The 25,136-nt window shown below is 43.6% G+C and overlaps 1 protein-coding gene across 1 annotated transcript in view; it reads left to right on the plus strand.

The window, feature by feature from the left end:
- The window catches only part of SUSD5 (sushi domain containing 5), a 57,523-nt gene extending 35,069 nt beyond the window's left edge, over positions 1 to 22,454 (plus strand). Inside the window, exon 5 of the mRNA XM_045798139.2 lies at positions 18,444 to 22,454. Within this exon, the coding sequence (XP_045654095.2) occupies positions 18,444 to 19,747 (1,304 nt within the window). The 3' untranslated portion in view covers positions 19,748 to 22,454. The remainder of the gene's footprint in view (positions 1 to 18,443) is intronic.
- The last annotated feature ends 2,682 nt before the right edge of the window (positions 22,455 to 25,136 follow it).

Here is a 25,136-nt window from a genome sequence, read left to right on the forward strand (position 1 = left end):
GCTGGTGATGGGTAGTAAGGAGGGCACGTATTGCATGGTGCACTGGGTGTTATACGCAAATAATGAATCATGGAACTTTACATCAGAAACCAGGGATGTACTCTATGGTGACTAACATAATATAATAAAACAATATTATTAAAAAAAAAAAAGAAAGTTAACCTGGAAATCCAATCAGGAGACGGTACTGCGAAACAATGGTTGTGGTGAAAGGGACTGGGATTGGTAACCTGGGCTGGGAGGGCTGTCATGAATGTAGGCTGCAAGCTGGGCTTCCCTGAGTGGTGAATCTGGTGACTGGGCATAACCCTTGTGGGGACCTTGCGGGCTTTGCTATGGCTTGTGACAGGAGCTTCTGGCTCTTGGGAGGCATGGCCCTTGGAAACCAGGGCGGGTCCACAGCCACACATGGAAGTCCTGCTCCCTTGCCCCAGAGCAGTCTTGGGAGAGGGGCGGGTTGCGGGGGTAAAGGGTGAGGCAGGGAGAGTAAGACAGCTGTGTGGCCTGGCCCCACTGAGAGCTGCCTGTCGCTGCCCTGCAGCCTTCCAGTTTCCTGGCCTGTAGCCTACGGCAGTCACTGAACTCACATGTTTAGTTGAGAGTGAAAAGACTCCTAGTGGGCCTCGACAGAAACCTGATCTGGCTCCCCTAGATGTCCTCACTCCTATTGTCCTATACCTGGGGGTCACAGGTTTCTGCATCCCACCTCCGCCCAGCCCCCAAGGGATTCTCCCGGCAGCAGAAATCACTGTCCCCAGCCACAGCCTGACCTGCACGTATGGCTTCATGCCAGACTCTGAATTGTTCCCTGACCTCACAGGGCTCCTCTTACCCCAAGACTCCTTCAGGGACCACCTCCTGACCTCCATGATATCTGGTTACCAAGCAGAGGCTGGCTCCACGGAGGGTGAATGACTCCAGCACCACAACTGAATGTATTGGACAGCGTGTCCCTAGAACATCCTGCAGATCTCATGGGACCATGATAAGAGTAGGGTGCCGTCTCGTCTTTGAGATTCATCCACGTTGTTGCCGAGCGGGGGTGTGTTGTCTTCACTGCTGCTTACTAAGTGTGAATGCAGCACCATTTATTTCTCCAGGTGCTGGTGGACATCTGGCTTGTTTTCGTTTGGTGGCCATCACAAGCCACCCTGCCGTGATTGTGCTCGTCCAGGCCATTTGGTTCACATGTGGACCTATTTCAGCTGGTTCTGGGAGTGGAACTGCTGCCCATGGGGTCGCTGTGTCTCCAGCGTTAGTGGGTGCTGCCAAGCATTCCAACCACTTTACTGTCTTGTCCGAGGGTTCCCGTTGTTCCGCGTCCTCACCAGCCCTGGGGTTGGGAGACTTTCCCCTCTGCCAACCTGGCGACCACCCTGGGTGACTAGTTGTGATGTCCATTTGTCTGCTTGAGCACTTACCATATGTTAAACAGGCACCAGCATTTCCTCTGTAAAATGGCGATCCAAGTTTCTTGCCCATTTTTCTAATTGATTCCAATTATTTACATAATGTAGGGTTTCTTTTTTACATAAAACTTTCGTACTATGTTGCAAACATTTTCTCGCATTCTGTGGCTTGTCTTTCTCCTCTTGGAGGATCTTTTAATGAATAGGTTTTTGTCTTTTAATTGTTTATTTCACTGCTTCTCAAACTCTGTGGACCATTAAAAATTGTTTTCTGGTATTGGCAGACTGATACTTTAGCAAAACGCAGTAAGAATCAATTAATATAAAGCTAAAATAGGGACGCCTGGGTGGCTCGGTCTGTTCAGCGTCTGCCTTCAGCTCGTCTGGGTCCCAGGGTCCCAGGGTCCCAGGGTCCTTGCTCAGCAGGGAGTCTGCTTCTCCCTCTGCCTCTGCCGCTCCCCCTGCTCATGCTTGCTCTCTCTCCCTCTTCCTCTCTGACAAGTAAATAAAATCTTAAAGAAATATATGAAGCTAAAATAAAGATATTCCAAATATAAACACTATTTTTTGTTAAATTAAATAGACATAAAATTCCCCTGCCAGATTGTTACGAAAGCTTCTAAAAACATCCTCTCAGTGTATCTACGTGCCTCTTTGCGGACTAGCAGCAAAAGTTACAGACGGGGACAAGCACTAGAAGCACTGTTTTGATCAATCTTCCGGCACTTTCCACCTCATTATAACATTGCTGTCACTGTGGTAGGCAGGAGCTCCTTGCCAATACTGATCATTCGCCTGCAGGAGAAAAGCAGGCCTGAGGCCCAGCTCGCATCTGTGGACTATGTCCCCTCAGCGCAGACCTGTACCCAGCCTGAGATCGGTAAGGAGCTGGCTTTATTCTGGTGCGGCTCAAGCGGCCGGCTCAGGAGCCACGCCCACCAGCCAAAAGGGCTGCGCAGGCCCCAGCCGCCTGAGAACTAAATGCAGGTTTTGTGTGTCTGCAATGGTGTTTATTTTCTCACGGCAAGGCAGAGTTGTTGGAGCTTTCAGCTGGCGGCCAGGAATCCTGGTTCCTGTACTTGGCTTAGTATACAGACTGTTACAGTTTTCGTTCCCCTGTAGATTTAACATTTGAACTAGCTGTGTCACTGTAAGGGTGTGTGTGTGTGTGTGTGTGTGTGTGTGTGTGTGTGTGTGTGTGTGTGTTACAAGACTGTCTTCACCAGGGATTTCACTCCCTCTTGCACATTTATTTTTATGGTAAATATCCACTTTTTTGATGAGGGAACGGCTTCAAATGGGGGAAGAGTCATCTTGGGAGAGCGAGCCACACGAGGATTTGGAGCTGGACCCAGGCGGGTCTGGATAACAGCTCTTCCTTGTAGGGGCTGACTGGCCACTTACCCACATCCCTGCCCATGGCGGGGCCTAGGGGCCATGTGCAAACTGGGGCAAAGCTGTCCCATCACTAAAAGCAACTCTAAACACCAGGTGCCTCAAAGGAGACAGAAGCTGTAGAGGACACAGTGGGAGGGAGAGCTGGAAAGCAAGGTGAAATTTTAAAGGAAGCATGTGGACGTGCTCAGTGATGTGAAAGGCTGCAGACAGCGAGTAAATGAAGAGCTACAAATGCGTGCCTTGGCTTCACAGCATGCAAAGGTTCTGGTGCTCTCATATTTTCAGTGTGAATGTGGGGAGTGGGATGCAGCTGGGCCACACTGCAGTGAGTGCAGGAATGAATCAGGATGAGGAAGGGGGTGGGGGGCAGACAATTCCTTCTGGAATCTCTGGGGCTCATGAAGAGGACTAGGCAGAGACATAGGGCAGAGATCAAGAAGATGGGGGACCAAAGAGATTGTGGGGGTTTGTATTGTTTGCTTGCTTGCTTCTGTTATTTTAAGGTGGGAGAAACTTCAGTTTACGTAAATGACAATATAAAGGCTTGGTAGAGAAGGGGAAACTGAACTGTTTTCTTGACTTCCTTGAGCCTTAATTTGTTCATATGAAAACATGGATACTAGTTTTCACATAGATTCCCCCATGGGGTTCCTGCAGGTGCCTCACTTAGAACAGGACCTTCGAGATGATTGGGCTCAGGAGTGTTCTTCTTTCCCTTTCACCTTCATGCTGATCCGGGATGGCATTCAGGCCCCCTCACTTATGGGATCTAGGGGCTCTGTGCATAACTCTGGCTCCCTCCCCGCTTCCTTGTGTGTTATTGACTCCAGCCCCTATTACCACAAGTAACCAAAGGCATCCTCTGACTTAGAACTGTCTGTTCCTTGAATGAGAAGTTAGCCTTTGCCAGCGGGTGTCTCAGGTCCTGGAGACCAGAAGCTGGGGCCACAGCTGCCTCACTCCTCCAGGGAGTGCTTGTCCCCTCTGTACTGGGGCCTGGCTACTCACCCTCCTTCCCTCAGGCCCTCAGGACATGGGGACATGCTTCCCCTGCTTTTTAAAAAAGATTTTATTTATTTATTTGACAGACAGCACACAAGCACAAGCAGGGAGAGGCAGGCAGAGGGAGAAGCAGGCTCCCCACTGAGCTGGGAGCCCAATGAGGGACTTGATCCCAGGATCCTGGGATCATGACCTGAGCTGAAGGTAGATGCTTAACCGACTGAGCCACCCAGGCATCCCATGTTTTTGTTCCCTTTTCTCAATAACTTGATTGAGGTTTAATTTGCATACAATAAACTGTGCCCGTTACAACTACAAGAGTCTCTGAGTTGTCACAGGTTCAAACAACCACAAAACCATCACCACAACCAAAATAGAGAACATTTCAATGAGAAGTGTCTTCCATATTTTTTCTCATTTAATCTGCACAAATCTGAGGGCAGAAATGGCTAGCTCCAATTTACAGATGGGAAAACTGAGGTACAGAAGAGTTCAGTGACTTACCCGCGTCACACAGCTAGAAAGCAGCAGAGCCAGGATACAAAAGCAGGCATGCCTCGCTCCAGCATCCATCTCATCTCTGTGTTTCCTCCAGGGGCCTGTGCCGCTCGAGGAGAACAAAGCCACAGGGCAGTGCAAGGCCCCACAAACTAGTGGTTCCCTCCGTATGTTCCTTTGCTCTTTTATCTCACTTCTAAAGCCTTCCTTTTGTTTTTTTTAAATTAACTTCAATTTCTCTTTGTCTTCATTTTTTGGATTTAACTTCCTTCCTAGAATAAAGCATGAGACGACAACTGAATTTAGAATTTCCTTGTCAATATTGCCATATTTGTTCAGAGGTTCATTGAACCAGTGGTTATTTCTGGCTTGTCTGGTTGTCTTTTTCAGAATTACTATTTTTAAAGACTATGTAGCCAAGACCAGAGAAAAAAGAAGGTATGTGTGGGCTTCTGGAAATGCACTAGCATGACGCCCTGAGAGAGAGCCTCAGGGTTCTGGGCTGTGACTTTGTGTCCTTCAGCCCGGTCACACCTGGATAGACGTGGGCAGGACACCAGCAAGCCTTCTGCTTTTACTCCCGAGTTCTCTTGATCTATGGTCTTCTGTTTTCCCAAAGTAACAGTGAAATAGAAACACCCAGGTGATGACCTGATTTTTCCCATGGAGTTTACATCTTCTGGACTTGTTGATCTAATCAGAAGGCCCCGTGTTGTGTTAGCCCAGGTTTCAGGGAGAGTGTGGGAGAGGGGAGAGGGCAAGAAGGATGGCTGGATGATTTGGGGAGTGTGGACATAACAGAGGGGAGCTGAGAGAACGAGCATCTCAGCAGCCACAGAGCTGGGCTTTTCCTGCTTGCGGGCAGAATTTAATTTGGGGTTGCAATTCAGTGAATAACAAACTTGACTCTTACTCATGAGGAGAAAAACAGGCTTGGGATACTTTGTCAGGGATAGACTATTGGTAAACAGTTGGTGTCCTTGTCTTCATTTGAGGTTTGAGAAAACTGTGACACGGTGAAAACCTGTTTCTGAGCCAGGACCCTGGCCTGAGAACCTGGGGAGAGAGGAAACAGCCCCAGGCTGCTGTCCAGAGATGTTCTAGGCTCGGGGGGTTCTGGAGGTGGAGCCTTCACAGACACACACACACGTGCACATACACCCTCACGCACCCACACACAGAACTCACACTCTCACACTGATTGTAGGGGTCCAGTCAAGGGAGGTCCCCCCACAGCCACAGTGCACTGACCTTTCCCAAACTTGTAGCTCTAACTCTGCATGAGGCCAGTGTTTCCTGCAAGACAGGGGGTGGGGGAAGAAAACATGGTTCAGGTACTGCCCGCATTCCAGGTGCCTTTTGACTTCATGACATATTTAGTTAAGCTCATGGGGTAGGTTATACAGGAGAAGGGACTGAGCAGACATTGATTATGCCCGGTACTGGAACTAAGACCTCCTTTACTCTTCTTTGCTAGTGTCACGAATCAAATAATGCCCTGGGGCTTGATGGACTTCCAGACTGAATCACGCTTTATCAAAACGGGCTTCTACCACTCACTAATTCACCTCTTCACTCACTCGTTTGTTCACTCAGCAAACGTGTCTGGAGTGTCTACTGTGTGCCAAGCACCGTCCTGTGTGCAGGGTATGCCAAGGCAGAATTCCTCGTTCTCGGCGTTCCTGGGCTGGGAGGGGCCGGGCATGCTTTGCAGTGAGCAGAGTGTTGGACCCAGTGCATAGACGGATGCTGCTCCCATCATTCCTGTGCGTAACACGTGATTCCCAAAGAAGACATGTAAGGTTTAAGTCTCAAGCACCATCAAGGTCTACACTGGAGTTACCCTGTCCATATAAGGATGAGAAGTGTCTCCAAATTATCCTTAGCCCATCCACATTCAGAAATCCCTTGCATTTTACCAGAGGAAAGCCCATTCCTAATACGTATCATCATAGTTCATAGGCCACTAATTTTGCCAATAGCCATTTCAAATATTCAGGGCACTAATTAGCATAGCAGTGGTTTTGAGGAAGGTACAGATAATAGAAGTACTTGTAGTAGGCACATCCAGAGGGTGAGTTTCCCGATGAGAATGCTGAGTGTCCACCCCTGGACTGTGAATTCTTGATTGCAATGTCAGCAGCCACTGCTTTACAGCTTAATGTAAGTGACACATAACATCAAACAATATTTTCTTGAAATATTTTTTTGTAAATATCACAACTAAATACAATATGTGTAAAAACTAAAAAAAAAAAAGTACAACCATCCTAGGAAGAATGAATGCCTACTGTATTTATGATTGAATGACAACTTAACAATGTAATATTGTTGAATTACATGGAAAACACTCCTAGCGTCATCTTCCTATCATTGCCTTGCTAAGACTTTCCAGACTTCCAAGACCATGAACTATGTTTTCCCTGTTTAAACTTTATTTCAGCGGAAGCATAAAGGACGTCTTGGGTATGACTTCCTTTGTCCAACATTATGTCTGTGAGACACATCCATATTGTTCCATGAAGCTGTAGTTCGTTCTTCTTTCTTGCTGTGGAATATTCCATTCTACCGTTGATGAATATTTTTGTTGTTTCAAGTTTGAGGCTATTATAAGGACATTCTTGTGCAGGTCTTTTGGTGTCTGTGTGGCATGTGTTCCTCTTAAGCATATGGGAGTTAAACTGCTGGGTCATAGGGTATGGATATGTTCAACTTTTAGTAGTTAATGTTTAGCCAGTTGTCAAAATGGTTGTACCAAGTTATGCTTTCAGCAGCAGTGTACGAGGGTTCCAGGAGCCCCATATCCTCACCAATAGTTGGTATTATCAGTCTTCTTGACTTTAAGCATTCCAATGTATAGGTCATAATACCACTTAATTTTAATTCCCCCATTATTAATGATGTTGAGCACCTTATCAAAATGTTTATTGGCTATTTGAATATCTCATTTCTGAAGTGTCTATTCATTTCTCTCACTCATTTTTCTACTGGGCTGTCCATTTATTTCATATTGATTTGTAAGAGTTCTTTATATGATTCTAGATACCAGAACTTTTGAGGTTATATATGCCGCAAATATCTTCTGCTGATAAGTTGCCTTTTCACTTTCTCCATAATATCTTTGATGAAAGGAATGTATACATAGTCTAATTTATTAATCTTTTCCTTTAAAAAAGGTTATGGTGAAAAATATATAACATTGGGGTGCCTGGGTGGCGCAGTCATTAAGCGTCTGCCTTTGGCTCAGGGCGTGATTCCAGCGCTCTGGGATCGAGCCCCACATCAGGCTTCTCTGCTGGGAGCCTGCTTCTTCCTCTCCCACTCCCCCTGCTTGTGTTCCCTCTCTCACTGGCTGTCTTTCTCTGTCAAATAAATAAATAAAATCTTTAAAAAAAAAAAAAAGAAAAATATATAACACAAAATTTACCATCTTAGCCACTTTTGAGTATACAGTTCAGTAGTGTTAAATATGTTCATGTTGTGAAACAGATCTCCAGAACATTTTCCTCTTGCAAAACTGAAACTCTGTACCCATTGAATAACAACCACCCTTTCCCACCTGCCCCCTGAGCCCCCAACAGCCCCCCTTCTCCTTTCCATTTCTGTGAATTTGACTACTCTAGGTACCTTGTATAAATGGAATCAGACAGTATTTGCCTTTTTGTGATGGGCTTATTTCACTTAGCACAATGTCCTCAAGGTTCATCCGGGTTGTAGGCTATGATAGTAATCCTTTCCACATCAGCTTTTATTTATTTTAAATATCAGGTTAAGGAAATTTCCTTATATTCCTAAGTCCTAAGGGTTTTTACCTTGACTTTAGTCAGATGCTTTTCTGAAACTCCCTTTTTCCTTTTTTCTTTTGTAGAGAGAGAGAAAACACATGAATGTGAGTGGGGGTAAGGGAGGGAAGGGGGAAAGCACAGGGAGAGGGAGAGAGAATTTTAAGCAGGCTCCACACCCAGCGAGGAGCCCAACGTGGGGCTCTATCTCACAACACTAAGATCATGACCTGAGCCAAAATCAAGAGTCAGACACTTAATCAACTGAGCCACCCAGGTGCCCCTGAAACTCCTTTTTTCAAATAAACCAATCATGAGTTCCTGGGGTAAACCTAGCTTGGTGTGATAGATTATCCTTTTAATATAATGCTTAATTATTCAGCCTATCAACACTAATATATTACTGGTTTCTATTTGTCAATATTTTATTTATGATACTGCATCTATGTTTACTAAGAATGGTCTGCAAAACTACTTTTTTGTCATGTCCTTGCCAGGTTTTGGTACAAGGTTACACCAGATGTATGAAATAAGTTGGGAAGTATTTCCTCTCCTTCGGTTCTCTGGAAGAGTTTGTGTAACATTGGAATTATACTCCTAAATTTTTTGATAGAATTCATTGGCAAAGCCACCTGTGCCTAGTTTTCTGTGTGTAGTGAGATTCAATTTCAGTAATAGTTAATGGCATATAAAATTTTTCTCTTTCTTCTTGTGGCACCTTTGATGACCTTCTTCTAGGATTTTGTCTATTTCATCAGAGTATTTTTTGAGGGGTTGCCTGACTGGCTCGGTCAGAGGACCATGCGACTCTTGATCTCAGGGTCATGAGTTCGAACCCCATGTTGGGTGTAGAGATTACTAAAAAAATAAATAAATAAACTTTAACAAATAAAATAAACTTAAAGAATTTGGGGGGGCATAAATTTATCATAATCTTGTTACTGTCTTTTCTGACAATATCTGAAAGATCTGTGGTGATGCCTCTTTCTATTCCTGATGTTTTCATTTGTGTTCTTTCTAAATGTTTCTGAAGTAGTCTTGTCTAGGGACTTATCAATGTTTTGAGCTATCAATCAGTAGTTCTTTTCCAAGAATGAACTTTTGGCTACATTGATCCTTTATTGTATGTTTGGTTTTTATTTTATTAATTTCTGCTCTTTTTTATCTCCATCCTTTACTTTTTTAAGTAGGCTCCACCCCCAGTGTGGAGCCCAACATATGGCTTGAACTAACAACCCTGAGATCAAGACCTGAGTGAGATCAAGAGTTGGGGCTTAACTGAATGAGCTATCTAGGTGCCCCTCCTTCCTTTACTTTCTTTGTGTTTAACTTACTCTTCCTTCCCCAGCTTCCTGAAATCAATGTGATTTTTCAGACTTTTTTCTTTTCTAACATAGGTATTAAAGCTATAACTTCCCCTGTTAGCACAGTGTTTGCTGCTTCCCACAAGTTTTGATATGTCACTTTTCATTATCATTCAGTTAAAATATTTTCTAATTTCCATTGTAATTTCTCCTTTGACCCATGAATTATTTAGAAATATTTTGTTCAGGCATGCCTGGGTGGCTCAGTCGTTAAGCATCTGCCTTCGGCTTGGGTCATGATCCCAGAGTTCTGGGATCGAGCCCCACATTGGGCTCCCTACTCAGCAGGAAGCCTGCTTCTCCCTCTCCCAGTCCCCCTGCTTGTGTTCCCTCTCTCGCTGCCTCTCTCTCTATATCAAATAAATAAATAAAATCTTAAAAAAATATTTTTTGTTCAATTTCTATGCAATACAGGAATTTCCTAGTAATCTTTTGCCTAATTTCACTATGGCTGGAGAACTTAATTCTTTAAATTTGTTGACATTGCATTTATGGTCAACTTTGTAAAAGTATTCTGTGTGTATTTGAAAAGAGTGGTTTTTCTGCAGTTGTTGGATGTGACCTACATATGTCGAGTAGATCAAATGTATTAATTAAGCATGTTTTTCAGATATATATTCTTAGCTCTTTGCTTGCTCTAATTGTTAATGAAAAAGGTATTTAAAACATCTCTCTATGCTCATGGATTCATGTGCTTCTTTTTTTAGTTCACATGTTTTAGATACATATATTTTGAAGCTCTGTTAATTACATACACATTTAAAAGTTAATATCTTCCAGATAAATTGAAACATTTATCTTTATGAAATGACCTTCCTGATCTCTAGTATTATTTTTTGGCTTATGGTCTTTTTTGCTGGTTAGTCTTTCCATAGAATATATTTTTTTTCATCCTTTTAGTTTCAACTTCCCTGTACAGTTCTACTTAAAGTATATCTCTTAAAAGTATCATAGAACCAATTGGAGCATTAATCCATTTTTACATTTAATCATCAATAGGTTTGGGTTTAACATTACTGCCTTTTTGTTTTCTCTCAGTCCTAGCTTTCTTTGTTCTTTATTCTCTACTTTCTTGCATTCTTTTGGAGTGACTAAGCATTTTTAAAATGATTATATTTACCCTCTCTATGATATTCTAACACATTCTCTTTTTTTAAGATAAACTCTACCCCCAGCATGGGGCTTGAATTCACAACCCCAAGATCAGAGCTGCAGGCTCTACAGACTGAGCCGGCGAAGTGCCCCTCTAACACATTCTTTTACTCTTCTTTTAGTTGTTACCCTAGAAATTATAACAGGTATCCTTGACTTATCAAAGTTGATACCATTTCCTGGACAATTTAAATACCTTCAGCTATTTTGACTACAATTACCTCCTCCCAATTTCTATGCTGCTGTCATGTGTTTCAAATAATAAGGGTGTGTGTGTGTGTACTTGTTTTAATTAATTCATTAATTAATTAGTGTACTTGTTTTATGCAGGCAGTATTATTCACTTAGATCTGCCCCCAACTCGTATTTACCTGCTTCATTATTCTTTCCTTCCTACATCTTGGGGCTTTCAGCAAGGATATTTTCACAGAGTAAGAATTCTACCTAGGTCGGCAGTTCTTTTCTTCTAACACTTTTTTGTTTTCAAGATTTATTTATTTGAGAGAGAGGGAGCACACACGGGCATGAGCAGGAGGGGCAGAGGAAGAGGGAGAGGGAGAATCCCAGGCAGACTCTGTGCTGAGTGCAGAGCCCCATGTGGGGCTCGATCTCACAACCCTGAGATCATGAACTGAGCCAAAACCAAGAGTCAGTTGTTCAACCAACGGCAACACCCAAGTGCTCCTCTTCTAACACGTTAAAGGTATCACAGGGTCTTCTGGCTTTCTTCTTCTTCTTCTTTTTACTTTTTAAGTCACTCTCAGTCTATTCATTGCTTTTTTGAAGGTTATGTGCCTGCTTTCACTGGTTACTTTTTTTTTCTCTTTGGTTTTCAGCAGTTTTAATTTGATGTGCCTGCACATAATTTTCTATGAATTTATTCTGCCTGAAGTTTGCATTGACTCTTGAATTTGAGTCTTTATGTCTTTTTCTCAGTTTTGTAAAATTCTCAGTCTATTCCATTCCTCACAGTTTCTGTTTATTTTTTAGTTCTGTCTTGATGTTACATTGGTCCTCAATTTGATTCCTGATGTTTAAAATCATACTTTTCATGATATTCTATTATCACCCCCCCACACACTTTGAACTTTTGTTCTATTGCACCCACTTTCTTCTTAAGTTCTGTAATGTGGAGCCATTGTGAGGGATTCATTCTGTTCCATAAATTCTTTCTTCTAAGTTAGGTTCTTTGCCTTTTACACGCATCTTCCTTTCATCCAGAAAAGAGAATGGTAGCTAGAAGGGGACAACTAGTGGAAGGGGTATGTAGTTTTCCTTTTGTTTATCTGTTTGCTTTAAAATATCTGGGCTCTGCTCCCTCTTCAGAAAGGTTAAGGGTCCTATGGCGAGATTTACTTCACCTCCAGAAGGCGAAGTCCTGCTGTCTTGGATTCCATCAGGAACAATCAGCCCTGCTGCCTACTGGTCTGGTTCTCTCCACCCCCTTGACTTCTGTCTAGGATTTGCTGACTCCTTGGTACAGTTCTTGAAGGGTAAGCGTGGGTTAGGAGTGGAGCCATGCTGGCCTTCTCTACTCTGCTCCAGAATCTTCTGTTTCTCCTCTGATAACTGGTTTTTGAAATTTGTTGCAAAATATTATGTCCTTTTCCATGCATGGTGGTTGTTTGTAAAAACTTTTTCCTGATGTTTAATATAGTTTTTGCATTTTAAAAAATTCATATTCAACAAGCCTAGCTGTGTGTGTGTGTGTGCACATGTGCACACACACATGTATTTTAAAAAATGTGGAGTTTCCTCATTTTGAAAGGTATAGGGTAGAGAAAATATGTGATGCTGTTTCAGCTGTACCATTTGGATATTTTCAAGCATGGCCTATCATCCAGCCTAATGATAAGGTCGTCTTTACTTCTGCCCCTGGTCTGGAGCGTGAACAGTGAGGTAGAAGAAAGAAAAGGCAGAGCAGAGGGAGGGTTCGTCGGAAGCGCAGGAAGCACATGGAACCGCAGCTGAGGACACAGACTCAGGATTTGGGCAGAAGAGAAGGGAAGAAGCCCGAGCGGAGGTTTCAGGCAACGAATACCCTGAAGCACTGGAAGATTCTGAGTAACCTTACATACACTTCTTAGCTGTTGCCTGTTTGCCCATGGACCACATCGGTGCTGGCGCCTGCTGGGGTTGTAAGGCGATGGCTGTGAGGACCACGAGAGAACACACCCACCCACCACCCGCCTGCACATGGGCCCCCTGCCAGCTTTCTCTCCGGCACGACTCTGCAAATGTGTGCTCCTTTAGCTCATATCCCCAACGGTCAGTGAGCTCCGGTGGATGACCACCTGAAAGAAACTAAACGCAGTGTCAGAATTGAACCAGAAGGGACAGAAGTTCCATGGAATGAAACAGAACCGTTTGTGGGCTCTCGACAGTTTGGTGTCTTGGGGTTGCAATGAGGCAACCAAGAAATACTCCCTAGTAAAATAACGTGTGGTCAGAGGCCCTCCATTGCAGATCGTGCAGGAGGTAATAGCCTGCGATTTCAAGTGGGGGCAAGCTTCTTGAAGAAAAATGGTCTTGGAGAGACCTGCTTCCTGCCTTTCCCCATCGTGAAAGGGGGCTGTGTTCTAGCTGAGAACACAGGCGTATTCATCCTCAACAGCAGAACCTCTGGGAGACAACTGGCATATGTATATTGTTTTGCAAACACATGAATTTTTTCCGCAATTCCATAAAATACATTGTTTTTTTAAAATAAAACCCAAGTTGGATACAGCAGATTTGAGGCAGAAATGATCTGTCAGATGTGTGAAATGCCACGTTTCTTTGCATTAGGACTAAGCTTGGGTGGGGAAGGCTCACTCCCCAGCCTCATGAAGATGAATCTGCTGGCCTTGAGGAGAGAGTCTCCTGGGGCGTCCTTTCACGATCGTAGCTGCAGGGACACCAAGGAATGGCTGGGAGGAGAGTTGGTGTTCTCATGGGCCAGGCTGTGGACTGATTTGCTCACCTGCGTGAGAAAGGTGAACATGTGCGTGTGTTGTGCTCTCATGTATGCGTCTGTATTCAAGTAGTACTTCAACGGTGGCATCTTTTGGAGGTGGTATAAGAGACTATGGTTATATGTCATTAATTCCTCAGAAATTGGAAATGAGCCCAAAGTCCTCTTGTGTTTTGAGCACTGTGTTCCTGGCACTAGATCTTAGCTCTGAGCTGTTATAAGGCAGGGATCGGGAGAATCTTGGGATCTGAGTAGATGTTCCCTCTTGCTTCTCCCAGTGCCAGTTAATCTTTCACTCATTTAAGAATACCTCTAATGGGGGGCGCCTGGGTGGCACAGCGGTTAAGCGTCTGCCTTCGGCTCAGGGCGTGATCCCGGTGTTACGGGATCGAGCCCCACATCAGGCTCCTCCACTATGAGCCTGCTTCTTCCTCTCCCACTCCCCCTGCTTGTGTTCCCTCTCTCGCTGGCTGTCTCTATCTCTGTCCAATAAATAAATAAAATCTTAAAAAAAAAAAAAGGAATACGTATAAGAAACCTATAACGGGATGGGCACTGTTCTGCTCTAGGGATGCAGTGACTTGGTCCCTGTCCTCGAGTGAGCTCATGGCTAGTTTATCAGTTTTTTCTGCATAATAAACCACTCCCCAAAATGTAACGGCTTGAAGAACGCTCATTTATTTGGATGCAATTTTCTGTGTCAGCAGTTCGGGCTGGGCTTACCTGGCTCGTTCTTCTGGTCTTGGCTGGGCTCACTCGGGTGAATGTGGTCAGTAACCAGGTTGATGGAGCTGGCTGGTTTAGGAGGGCTTCAGTGGGAACAGTTTGCCTCTCCTGCACATGGCCTCTCACCCCTCAGTAGGCTGTTCTAGGCTCGTTCACACAGCCGCTGGCAGGGTGCAGAGAAAGAGAGAGCGAGAGCATGCAAGGCTTTCACTGTATCCCGTCAAAGCAAGCGACAGGCCAGTCCCAATTTGAGAGCTGGAAAAAGAGACACCACTTCTTGAAGGGATTAGTTACACAATCACATTGCATAAGGACTCAGTGCAGTAAAAAGTGGAGAATTGTGGCCATTTTTGTGCTCACCCTCTCACAGTCAGTCAACACACACACGTTCAACCAGGCAATATAACCACATTAAGGTCAGAGATTTAAGTCATGATCTTCTTAAATGTCCAGCTGGATTCAGTATGACTTGTTTGGGTAAATTTTAGAGAAAAGTTGTGTTGTAGTGGCTTTTCATTCTATTGTGTTTTTAAGAAAAGATGGTACTTGAATACAAAACCTAGTCTTTATTCAGCAGGATGGGTGAGAATTTGCGCATACAAAAGCTTTGCAATTCAACCTGGTGGGTCTCCGGCCCATGGAATTCCATCCCCTATGCTCCTTGAGGGCTGGGACTGCTTGTCCTGTTCACCACAGTGTCAGACAGTTAGTGGGCACTCGGGGAAGTTTGCTGACTGTTGGAGTAGGTGACTACAGTACTTGGAAGGGCAGTGCAGCAGAGAATGAGGCATTATGACAGAGCAGTGAGTGTGCAGGGAGCCAGGCCCAGACCCTGGGGGCTTGTGTTGGAATTCTGTATTGCTCCTAAGCATGGTCCCTCCATCGATGTGGCTTTTGTCTAGAGATTGTGAACAGGACATTATGGGGTGGAAGGGTCTCCTGAAATAATTTCTAGCCTATCTTTTTCTTTCTTCTTTCTTTCTTTCTTTCTTTCTTTCTTTCTTTCTTTCTTTCTTTCTTTCTTTCTTCTTTCTTTCTTTCTTTTTCTTTTTTTCTTTCTTCCTTCTTTTTCTTTTTTCTTTTGTTTTCTTTTCTTTCTTTCCTTCCTCCCCCCCTTTTTCTTTCTTTCGTTTCTTTCTTTTTCTTTTTTTGCTTTTTCTTAAAGATTTTATTTTTAAGCAATCTCTACACCCAAAGTGGGGCTCGAACTCACAACCCTGAGATCAAGAGTCATGTGCTCTATTGACTGAGCCAGCAGGATCTCCTCAGCTATCTTTTTCTAAGCATAGAACATGACATGCATTTGACATTTATCAGGGATGTTTGTTTGTTATCCACCATTTTTGCATTTTTGACTGAAGACACAAAGCACATAGGCTTAAATTTTAGGAACGGAACAGAAAGAACTTTTAAATTAATTCATAACTCACATTAAGGAAACAAAATATAGAGACTTGTAAGAAATAAGCCAAATGCCCACTAATCCAGTTTCAGAGCCCAGGAGCGTACCCCATGACACCTCAGCACTCTATCCAGACCTTGGTTCTGGAGCTCTTTGAGTTTGTGCTTTCCAAGTTGCAAAGTGAAGTGGGAAAAGACTACTAAGATGTATTTCTTCCCACAGAACACTTCTCACACCAACAACCAATTCTCCAAGTCTCTGGACGCAGTGTTTACAATGTAATTCAATGCTAACATTAACTACTCAGAATTAGTGCAGACCTCATAGGTTAAGGGCTCAGTCCCACAAGACTGCCCGCATTTCAGACGCCAATCCTCCATCCTGAGCCTCCTGTATTTCTGACCAACTAGCTATAAACTGGGGATTCTCACGACCATTCTCTCAGGCTCAGTAATTTGCTAGAAAGCTCACAGAACTCAGGAAAGCACTTTTCTTACATTTACCAATTTATTATAGAGGCTATTATAAAGAATACAGAAGAACAACCAGATGTAGAGATGTAAAGGGCAAGGTCTGGAAGGATCCTGAGTACAGGAGCTTCTGTCCCGCTGAAATTGGGGTGAGCTACCCTCCCAGCACATGGATGCATTCACCAACCTAGAGCTCTTTTCACCCTGTAGTTCAGGGGTTTTATGGAGGTTTCATTATTTAGGCATGATTGATTCAATCCTGGCCATTGGTGATGGACTCCTCCTGCAGCCCCCCTTCCTCCTCCTCAGAGGTCAGAGGCTAGGGCTGCAAGTTCCAATCCTCTGATCACTTGGTTGGTTGCTCTGGTAACCAGCCACCATCCCAATGCTATCTAGGGGTCATCTCATTAGCATAAATTCAGGTAAGGCTGAAAGGAGCTTGTTATGAATAACAAAAGATGTTCTTATCACCCCCATTGCTTAGGGAATTCCAAGGGTTTTAGGAGCTCTGTGCCAGGAACCAGGGGCAAAGACTAAACATACTTCTTAATATATAGCAATGTCATAGGGAGCCTTTCTGTTTTAATAACCAAGTATGACTTCCAGTACGACTTGACTTTCAAAGACCATTGAGAATGGGGAAAGCCCAGTAGGCTGCTCTCTTCCCAGGACGCAGCTCTTTGAGCCTTCCTGACCTGCTGTCCTTACATTCTGGTCTCCTAACTGTGGGGCCTTTTGTTCATTCTTACTCGGCTGGATTTAGAATATTTCACAGCATAGTCTCAAGCAGTCTTACAAAGAGCAAATCAGTGTTTTTAAAAGACGTTTTTACTTAACATACATACACATCATAAGGGAACAGATCAATTAACCATCAGAAAAAAAAAGAAAGAAATTAGCCACCACACAGATCGAGTAAAATGTTGCCAGGATCCCCAAAGCCCTGCTTGTCCTGAGACTTAGTCATTACCCCTTCTCTCCATCCACCAACCTGACTTTTAACATCATAGTTTAGCTTTGCCTATTTTTACACTTTATATAAATAGAATCACACAAAGTGTGTTCTTTTGTGTCTGGCTTCTTTTCCTCAACATTATGGCTGTGAGATTCATCTATGTCCTTGTCAGAAGTAATGGTTGGTTCATTTTCATTGATGTACAGAGTTTCCTTGTACAAATACGCTGATTTACAACAGTTCTGCAGTTTAGGGACACCTGAATCATTTCCAGGTTTTGGTTATTCTGAACATTCATGTGCATGTCCTTTGGTGCCCAAACACTAGCTATCACCAGTTAACACTAGATATTGTCAGTCTGCTTACTTTTAGCCATTGTGGTGCTATGGAATGGCATATTTTTATGGCTGTAGTTAGCATATCTCTATTACTAATGAGGTTGAGTATCTGTACACATGTTTAATGACTACTTAGATATCTTTTTTGTGATGTGCCAATTCACGTATCTTGCCAAATTTCTATGGCTTTTCTGCCTACTTAGTATTGATTTGTGGGAGTTCTTTATGAATTCTGGATATGAATCCTTTGGGAATTGTATGTGTCACAAATATCTTCAAGTCTGTGGCTTGCATTTTAACTCTTTTCATGGTGGCTTTTGATAAACACAAGTTCTTAAAGTTAACGTAATCCAATTATCTATCCTTGTGCCAATACCACAGTCTTAAAAAGTACTCCAGTTGTAGAATAAATTTGGCAATTTTGTAGATTTCAAGAAATCTTGGTTCTTTGCATTTCCATAAATGTTAACATCAGCTTGTCAATGCCTGAAATTTTTATTAGGGTTGTATTAAATCTGCATAGATCAATTTGGACAGAGTCGACAACTTAACAATTTTGAGCTTTCCATTACACGATCATGATATATCCCTTTGTTAAGATCTTTAATTTTGCTTGGCAATATTCTCTACCGTTCCATGTTCAAATCTTGCACATCTTTTGTTAGCTTTATTCCTAGGTGTTTGATTTTTTTTAATGCTATGGCAAATGGTGTCCTTTAAAATTTTTGTTTCTGTATATTGCTGGTTTATAGAAATACAGTTGATATTTTACATTGACTATAGACCCAGTGTCCTTGATAAATCCACATATTAACTGTAACAGTTTATATGTAGATTCTTTGGGTTTGTCTGTGATACACAGTCATGTCATCTGTGAATGACAGCTTTATTTCATCTGTTCCAGTCCTTATGCTTTTTATTCCCTTTTCTTATGTTCTACCCTGCTGGCTCTGTAACCTTGGACCTAATGAGGTGTTTCCTTCTCCCCTTCCAGATGCAGCTGAGGCACATATTGACTACGAGGATAATTTCCCGGATGACAGATCCGTGTCATTCAGGGAGCTCATGGAGGACTCCCGGACAGAGGCAGAGGAGGACAGAGGTCCAGGAAAGGCCTCTGAGGAGGCTCCAAAACAGGACCGTCTGGTCTCCATTTCTGTGGGGAGAGAAAACATAGCGCAGGATACAGCCTTTGTGCCAACTACAGGCTTGTTCACCGCGGGAAGCAGTGTCCCCACGGACCTGCCAGGATCCCAGCTAAACCAGAAGTACTTGTTCTGGTTTCCTGCTGGGAACTTCCACAAGCCTGAGCTGGAGAAGGAGATGAATGATGGCACCAAAAAGCCGTTTCCGGCTAGAGACAACCATAGTAGCCCAACACCAGCTCCAGGTGAACCTGAAGCCAGGGTGATCTATAGCAACACTGAAGGTCCCTCAGGGCCATTTGTGGGCAGGACTGACAGCAGGACAGGGGACCCAATGGTGAGCAGCAGTGATGAGTCCTGGTTAGATGGCTACCCTGTGACCGATGGGGCTTGGAGGAAGATAGAGGCAGAAGAGGAGGAAGAGGAAGAAGATGGGGACAAGGGAGATGTGTCTGTAGGACTGGAAGAAAGGGGTCCAGTTACTCCCAATCAACCCATTCCTGTAGAAGTTAAGAAGCCCGGGAGTACCACCCTCACACCAAGTGAGGACATGACCCGTAGTTCAGGTCTTCCATCTCCAACACTAGAGGTAGAAGCTTTGGCTCTCAGACCAATAAACGTGTCTGAAACTGAGAGTCCCAGCAAGGCTGATGGTCACTTGAGTAGGTACCAGTCAACTGTTCCTTGGAGGTTTGCCACAGAGAAGTCTCCCATGGCCACCCTACCCTATGAACTCACCAGCTCTACCCTGGAGACAGTGACAACTGCTGTCCAGCAGATGCCGAATCACATTCCCTCAACTATCATGGCGGCCACCCAGACTCCAGTGGAAACCATTGCTCCTGAGGTCCAGGATAGTTTCCCATACCTGCTGTCTGAAGACTTCTTGGGACAGGAAAGCCCTGGCCCAAGTGCAAGTGAGGAGCTGCTTCCAACTGTGGAACCGTGTGTAGGGGATGGGTGTCCCAGCCTCAGCAGAGGCCCTGTCATTGCCACCATTGTCACTGTCCTGTGTCTGCTGCTGCTCCTGGCAGCTGTAGGGGCAGTGTGGGGCCACCGTAAGTGCCAGCACAAGAGCTCTGTGTACAAGCTGAACGTTGGCCAACGGCAGGCTCGGCACTACCACCAGCAGATTGAGATGGAGAAGGTCTAGCCACTTGCAGAGCAGGCTCTCCCGAAGCCATTAGGAGGAAAAGAAACTGCCACATCTCATTGCTAAACACTGATAATTCACTAGAGCATGAAACAAGTGGAGTAGGGCTTGTCTGTCTTTTTCTCAGGTCTTTGTTCTACAGGCCGAGAAGTGTCTCTGGAGGCACCTGGCAGGACAAGAAGGCTTTGGTGGCATCATCACATGCATCAATATCTCTTTAACCAACTGCCCTAGAACGTATTGTGCTGATCCCAGACCTGTGCTCAGGCCCTAATTCCAGTGTGAGGTCAAAACTTACCTCTCACTTCATCACGCTGTTGTCTTGTTTCCCTTGTTTTAAAAAAAAAAAATGAATAACTCCCGACCTGAAATTTTTAGAAAAAGTGTGATAAACTGAGCACTTGAAAGCAGTGTTATTTAGGATAGAGATATTTAATTTTTGGTGGCGGGACATAGAAAAATAATGGGCTATTCCCCTTTAATGTTGTGATGCTGTGAGGGCAACTGAGCCGAGAATCAGGACACAGTCTAGAAGCTTTGAGGTTCCTAATTGTTGAAATAGGGAGAGAGAGAGAGAAGAGAAAGAAAGAAAGAAAGAAAGAAAGAAAGAAAGAAAGAAAGAAAGAAAGAAAGAAAGAAAAAGAAAGAAAGGGAACTCCAAGAGAATTTAGGACTGATGCTTTTTTGGGGGGTGGTGAGGAGTAGCAAGACACATCCACCTTTGTTCCTTCCATCTTGTAGGACAGACCATTGTTTTTTAAAAAATACGAGGTTAGTTTTAGGGGCGCCTGAGTGGCTCAGTCAAGCGTCTGACTCTTGATTTCACCCCTGGTCATGATCTCTGGGTCCTGGGATCGAGCCCCGCATCAGGTTCCATGCACCGCAGGGCGTCTGCTTGAGGATTTTTCTCTCTCTCCCTCTCATGTGAATAAATAAGTACATGCTCTTTTTCTCCCTCTCTCAAATGAATAAATAAATATTTTGAAACAGAAAAGAAAAAAATAAAAACACGGTTAGTTTTGTACCTGTAAACACCATTTCTTCTTGGAAGCAGTGGCCTAGTTGTCCTTGACCAGCCTGTGCCTAAGAATGTCATAGACTTTTTCGTTGAACTAACAAAACTCAGTTTTTGGTTTCCTCTCTCAGGATTAACCATTTCTCTGAACCCAAGTAAGAGGGAACGACATAGAAGGAAAACAATGTTTTAAGAGGCTTGAGGACTAGGATATCAAGTATGGGTACCTATTCGATGGGAAAGCCGAGGAATTAAAAAGTACGAAATGCTCTGTGCTGACCTCTTCTGTACTCCGTTGTGGCAACTGGGAGCTCCACGGAATCGTTATGAGCCCCGGATGGACTCCTCCTGCCTGTGGAGCAACGCATTTCATGGGATCTGGATCATCTTAGGATGGCTCAGCACGTGTCCGACGGCGGCTCTCAAAACACGGTCCCCAGACCAGCAGTATCAACGCAGCCCGAAGCAGGAGCCCCGGCGGTGGGGCTGAGCCATCTGTGCCGTGAGGAGCCCTGCAGGGGAGTCTCCCGCACACTCACGTTTGAGAACCATGGCTTTGTCATAAACACTGCGGGCTTTGAGCCAGCGGAGGCTCTGGAGGCACAGAAGGTGAGCAACACGGCCCCGCCTCCCGCGGAAGTCAGGCACCGCTACGTGCACCTGCGGCCGCAGTCGACGCTGCGGAGCCGCTATCGCCAGGGGGCTCCCGTGCGCAGAAAGGAAACTACGTTTTACAACGTGAGTCACCTTCTTAGAAATCGTTTTCAATGGTAAAAAGTGATGAAGCCCGTACATGAATTTTGAGACACTCAGTGTCCAACGTGGTTTTTTGGGGCGTGAGAGAAACCCTGATCTTTACAACTGAAAAGTTGGTGGTGGTGTTCGACCTAAGGAAGAAGGAGTTTGCATAACATGTTTTCCACCCTGCCACCTCTTTCCGGTGCAAGCTTTGGACAAATAATAGGCTAAGTAGCGAGAAATGCAGTGCAGCAAAATCAAAGACCCCAGTCCCCATTACTGGGTGAAATGAAGTCCTGAAGCTATGATGGGATACCTCTGCGTCAGATGAAATCTAAAATAGGACCGAAATACTTTCTGCATGTAGCCAAAGCAAAACACGACAGAAAAAAAGCCAGAGACTGTGCATATTTATAAATTAGATTCTTTTCTAATCTATGACAAGATAACTTTTCTATTTTTAACTATATAAAATAACCTCCATCTCAACATCGGGGTTGTGTTATTCAATTATTATGTAATAACCCAAGAACACTGACTTAATACCAACACAAAAATAGGTAATGGTAATACAAATGTATTAATAAATTTATTACAGATACATTAATACATGTAAATGTATTATTTTGTAGACATGAACTACATGAAAACAAACGCAACACATCACTTTTTAAGTTTTTATTGATTTGTTGTCACGTAAATTAATGTTATAGGATCTAAAAAGGGAATGATGAAAACATTTGTAAACCTAAATTGAGGCTGGTAACCCTTTAATGTTCATGAAAATTGAGGGTCGGATGGTCCATTAACACAGAGCTTCTGAGATCTTTAAAATAAATAATTATTCCCCCCGAACAGTTGCCAAATGTATTTTATATCCAGGTTACATCATGATGGTTTAAAAAGAAAGAGTCTCTAGTAATCTTGAAAATCATGTCTTCCTGTTTGCTCTAAGACCACCCTCTCGGAGTCTCCGCCTTGTTACCACCTCTTGCAGCAGGATTTCAGGGATGTGTGCACAGCTCCTGGCCCTCCCCCTGCCTCCCTTCCTCTTCCTCACCTCACCCGGAGACCAGCCCCTTCACCACGACAGAAAGCCCAGGATCAATGCTCAGTGTGGTTCCTGGGCCACCAGCACAGGCACCAGTTGGAAGCTTGCTAGAAAGGCAGAATCCCGCATACCTGGGATGCAAGCGTGGTTCAATATTCGCAAATCAATCAGTGTGATACATCATATCAACAAGAAAAGACTCAGGAACCATATGATCCTCTCAATCGATGCTGAAAAAGCATTTGACAAAATACAGCATCCTTTCCTGATTAAAACCCTTCAGAGTGTAGGAATAGAAGGTACATTTCTCAATCTCATAAAAGCCATCTATGAAAAGCCTACTGCAAATATTATTCTCAATGGAGAAAAGCTGGAAGCCTTTCCCTTAAGATCAGGAACTCGACAAGGATGCCCACTCTCGCCACTATTATTCAACATAGTACTAGAAGTCCTTGCAACAGCAATCAGACGACAAAAAGGGATCAAAGGTATTCAAATTGGCAAAGAAGAAGTCAAAATGTCTCTCTTTGCAGATGACATGATACTGTATATGGAAAACCCAAAAGAAGCAACTCCCAAATTATTAGAAGTTATAGAGCAATTCAGTAACGTGGCAGGATACAAAATAAATGCTCAGAAATCAGTTGCATTTCTATACACGAATAACGAGACCGAAGAAAGAGAAATTAGGGAATCCATCCCATTTACAATAGCACCAAAAACCATACGTTACCTTGGAATTAACTTAACCAGAGACGTAAAGGACCTATATTCTAGAAACTATAAATCACTCTTGAAAGACATTGAGGAAGACATAAAAAGATGGAAAGATATTCCATGCTCATGGATCGGAAGAATTAACATAGTTAAAATGTCCATGCTACCCAGAGCAATCTACACTTTCAATGCTATCCCGATCAAAATACCAAGGACATTTTTCAAAGAACTGGAACAAACAGTCCTTAAATTTGTATGGAAACAGAAAAGGCCCCGAATCTCCAAGGAACTGTTGAAAAGGAAAAACAAAGCTGGGGGCATCACAATGCCGGATTTCGAGCTGTACTACAAAGCTGTGATCATAAAGACAGCATGGTACTGGCACAAAAACAGACACATAGACCAATGGAACAGAATAGAGAGCCCAGAAATGGACCCTCGGCTCTTTGGGCAACTAATATTTGATAAAGCAGGAAAAAACATCCGGTGGGAAAAAGACAGTCTCTTCAATAAATGGTGCTGGGAAAATTGGACAGCTACATGCAAAAGAATGAAACTTGACCACTATCTCACACCATACACAAAAATAAACTCCAAATGGATGAAAGACCTCAATGTGAGACAGGAATCTATCAAAATTCTAGAGGAGAACATAGGCAACAACCTCTACGACATCGGCCAAAGCAACCTTTTTCATGACACATCCCCAAAGGCAAGAGAAACAAAAGATAAAATGAATTTATGGGACTTCATCAAGATTAAAAGTTTCTGCACAGCCAAGGAAACAGTCAGAAAAACTAAGAGGCAGCCCACGGAATGGGAGAATATATTTGCAAATGACACTACAGATAAAGGACTGGTATCCAAGATCTACAAAGAACTTCTCAAACTCAATACACGAGAAACAAATAAACAAATCAAAAAATGGGCAGAAGATATGAACAGACACTTTTCCAATGAAGACATACAAATGGCTAACAGACACATGAAAAAATGTTCAAAATCATTAGCCATCAAGGAAATTCAAATCAAAACCACACTGAGATACCACCTTACGCCAGTTAGAATGGCAAAAATAGACAAGGCAAGAAACAACAATTGTTGGAGAGGATGTGGAGAAAGGGGATCCCTCCTACATTGTTGGTGGGAATGCAAGTTGGTACAGCCACTCTGGAAAACAGTGTGGAGGTCCCTTAAAAAGTTAAAAATTGAGCTACCCTATGATCCAGCCATTGCACTACTGGGTATTTACCCCAAAGATACAGACGTAGTGAAGAGAAGGGCCATATGCACCCCAATGTTCATAGCAGCAATGTCCACAATAGCTAAATCGTGGAAGGAGCCGAGATGCCCTTCAACAGATGACTGGATTAAGAAGTTGTGGTCCATATATACAATGGAATATTACTCAGCTATCAGAAAGAACGAGTTCTCAACATTTGCTACAACATGGACGGCACTGGAGGAGATAATGCTAAGTGAAATAAGTCAAGCAGAGAAAGACAACTATCATATGATTTCTCTCATCTATGGAACATAAGAACTAGGATGATCAGTAGGGGAAGAAAGGGATAAAGAAAGGGGGGGTAATCAGAAGGGGGAATGAAACATGAGAGACTATGGACTATGAGAAACAAACTGAGGACTTCAGAGGGGAGGGGGGTGGGGGAATGGGATAGACCGGTGATGGGTAGTAAGGAGGGCACGTATTGCATGGTGCACTGGGTGTTATACACAACTAATGAATCATCGAGCCTTACATCGGAAACCGGGGATGTACTGTATGGTGACTAACATAATATAATAAAAAATCATTAAAAAAAAAAAAAAAAAAAAAAGAAAGGCAGAATCCCGGGCCCCACCCCAGA

Source organism: Ursus americanus, chromosome 20 (genome assembly GCF_024610735.1).
Source record: "Ursus americanus isolate L20-20 chromosome 20, mUrsAme1.1.p, whole genome shotgun sequence".
NCBI lineage: Eukaryota > Metazoa > Chordata > Mammalia > Carnivora > Ursidae > Ursus > Ursus americanus.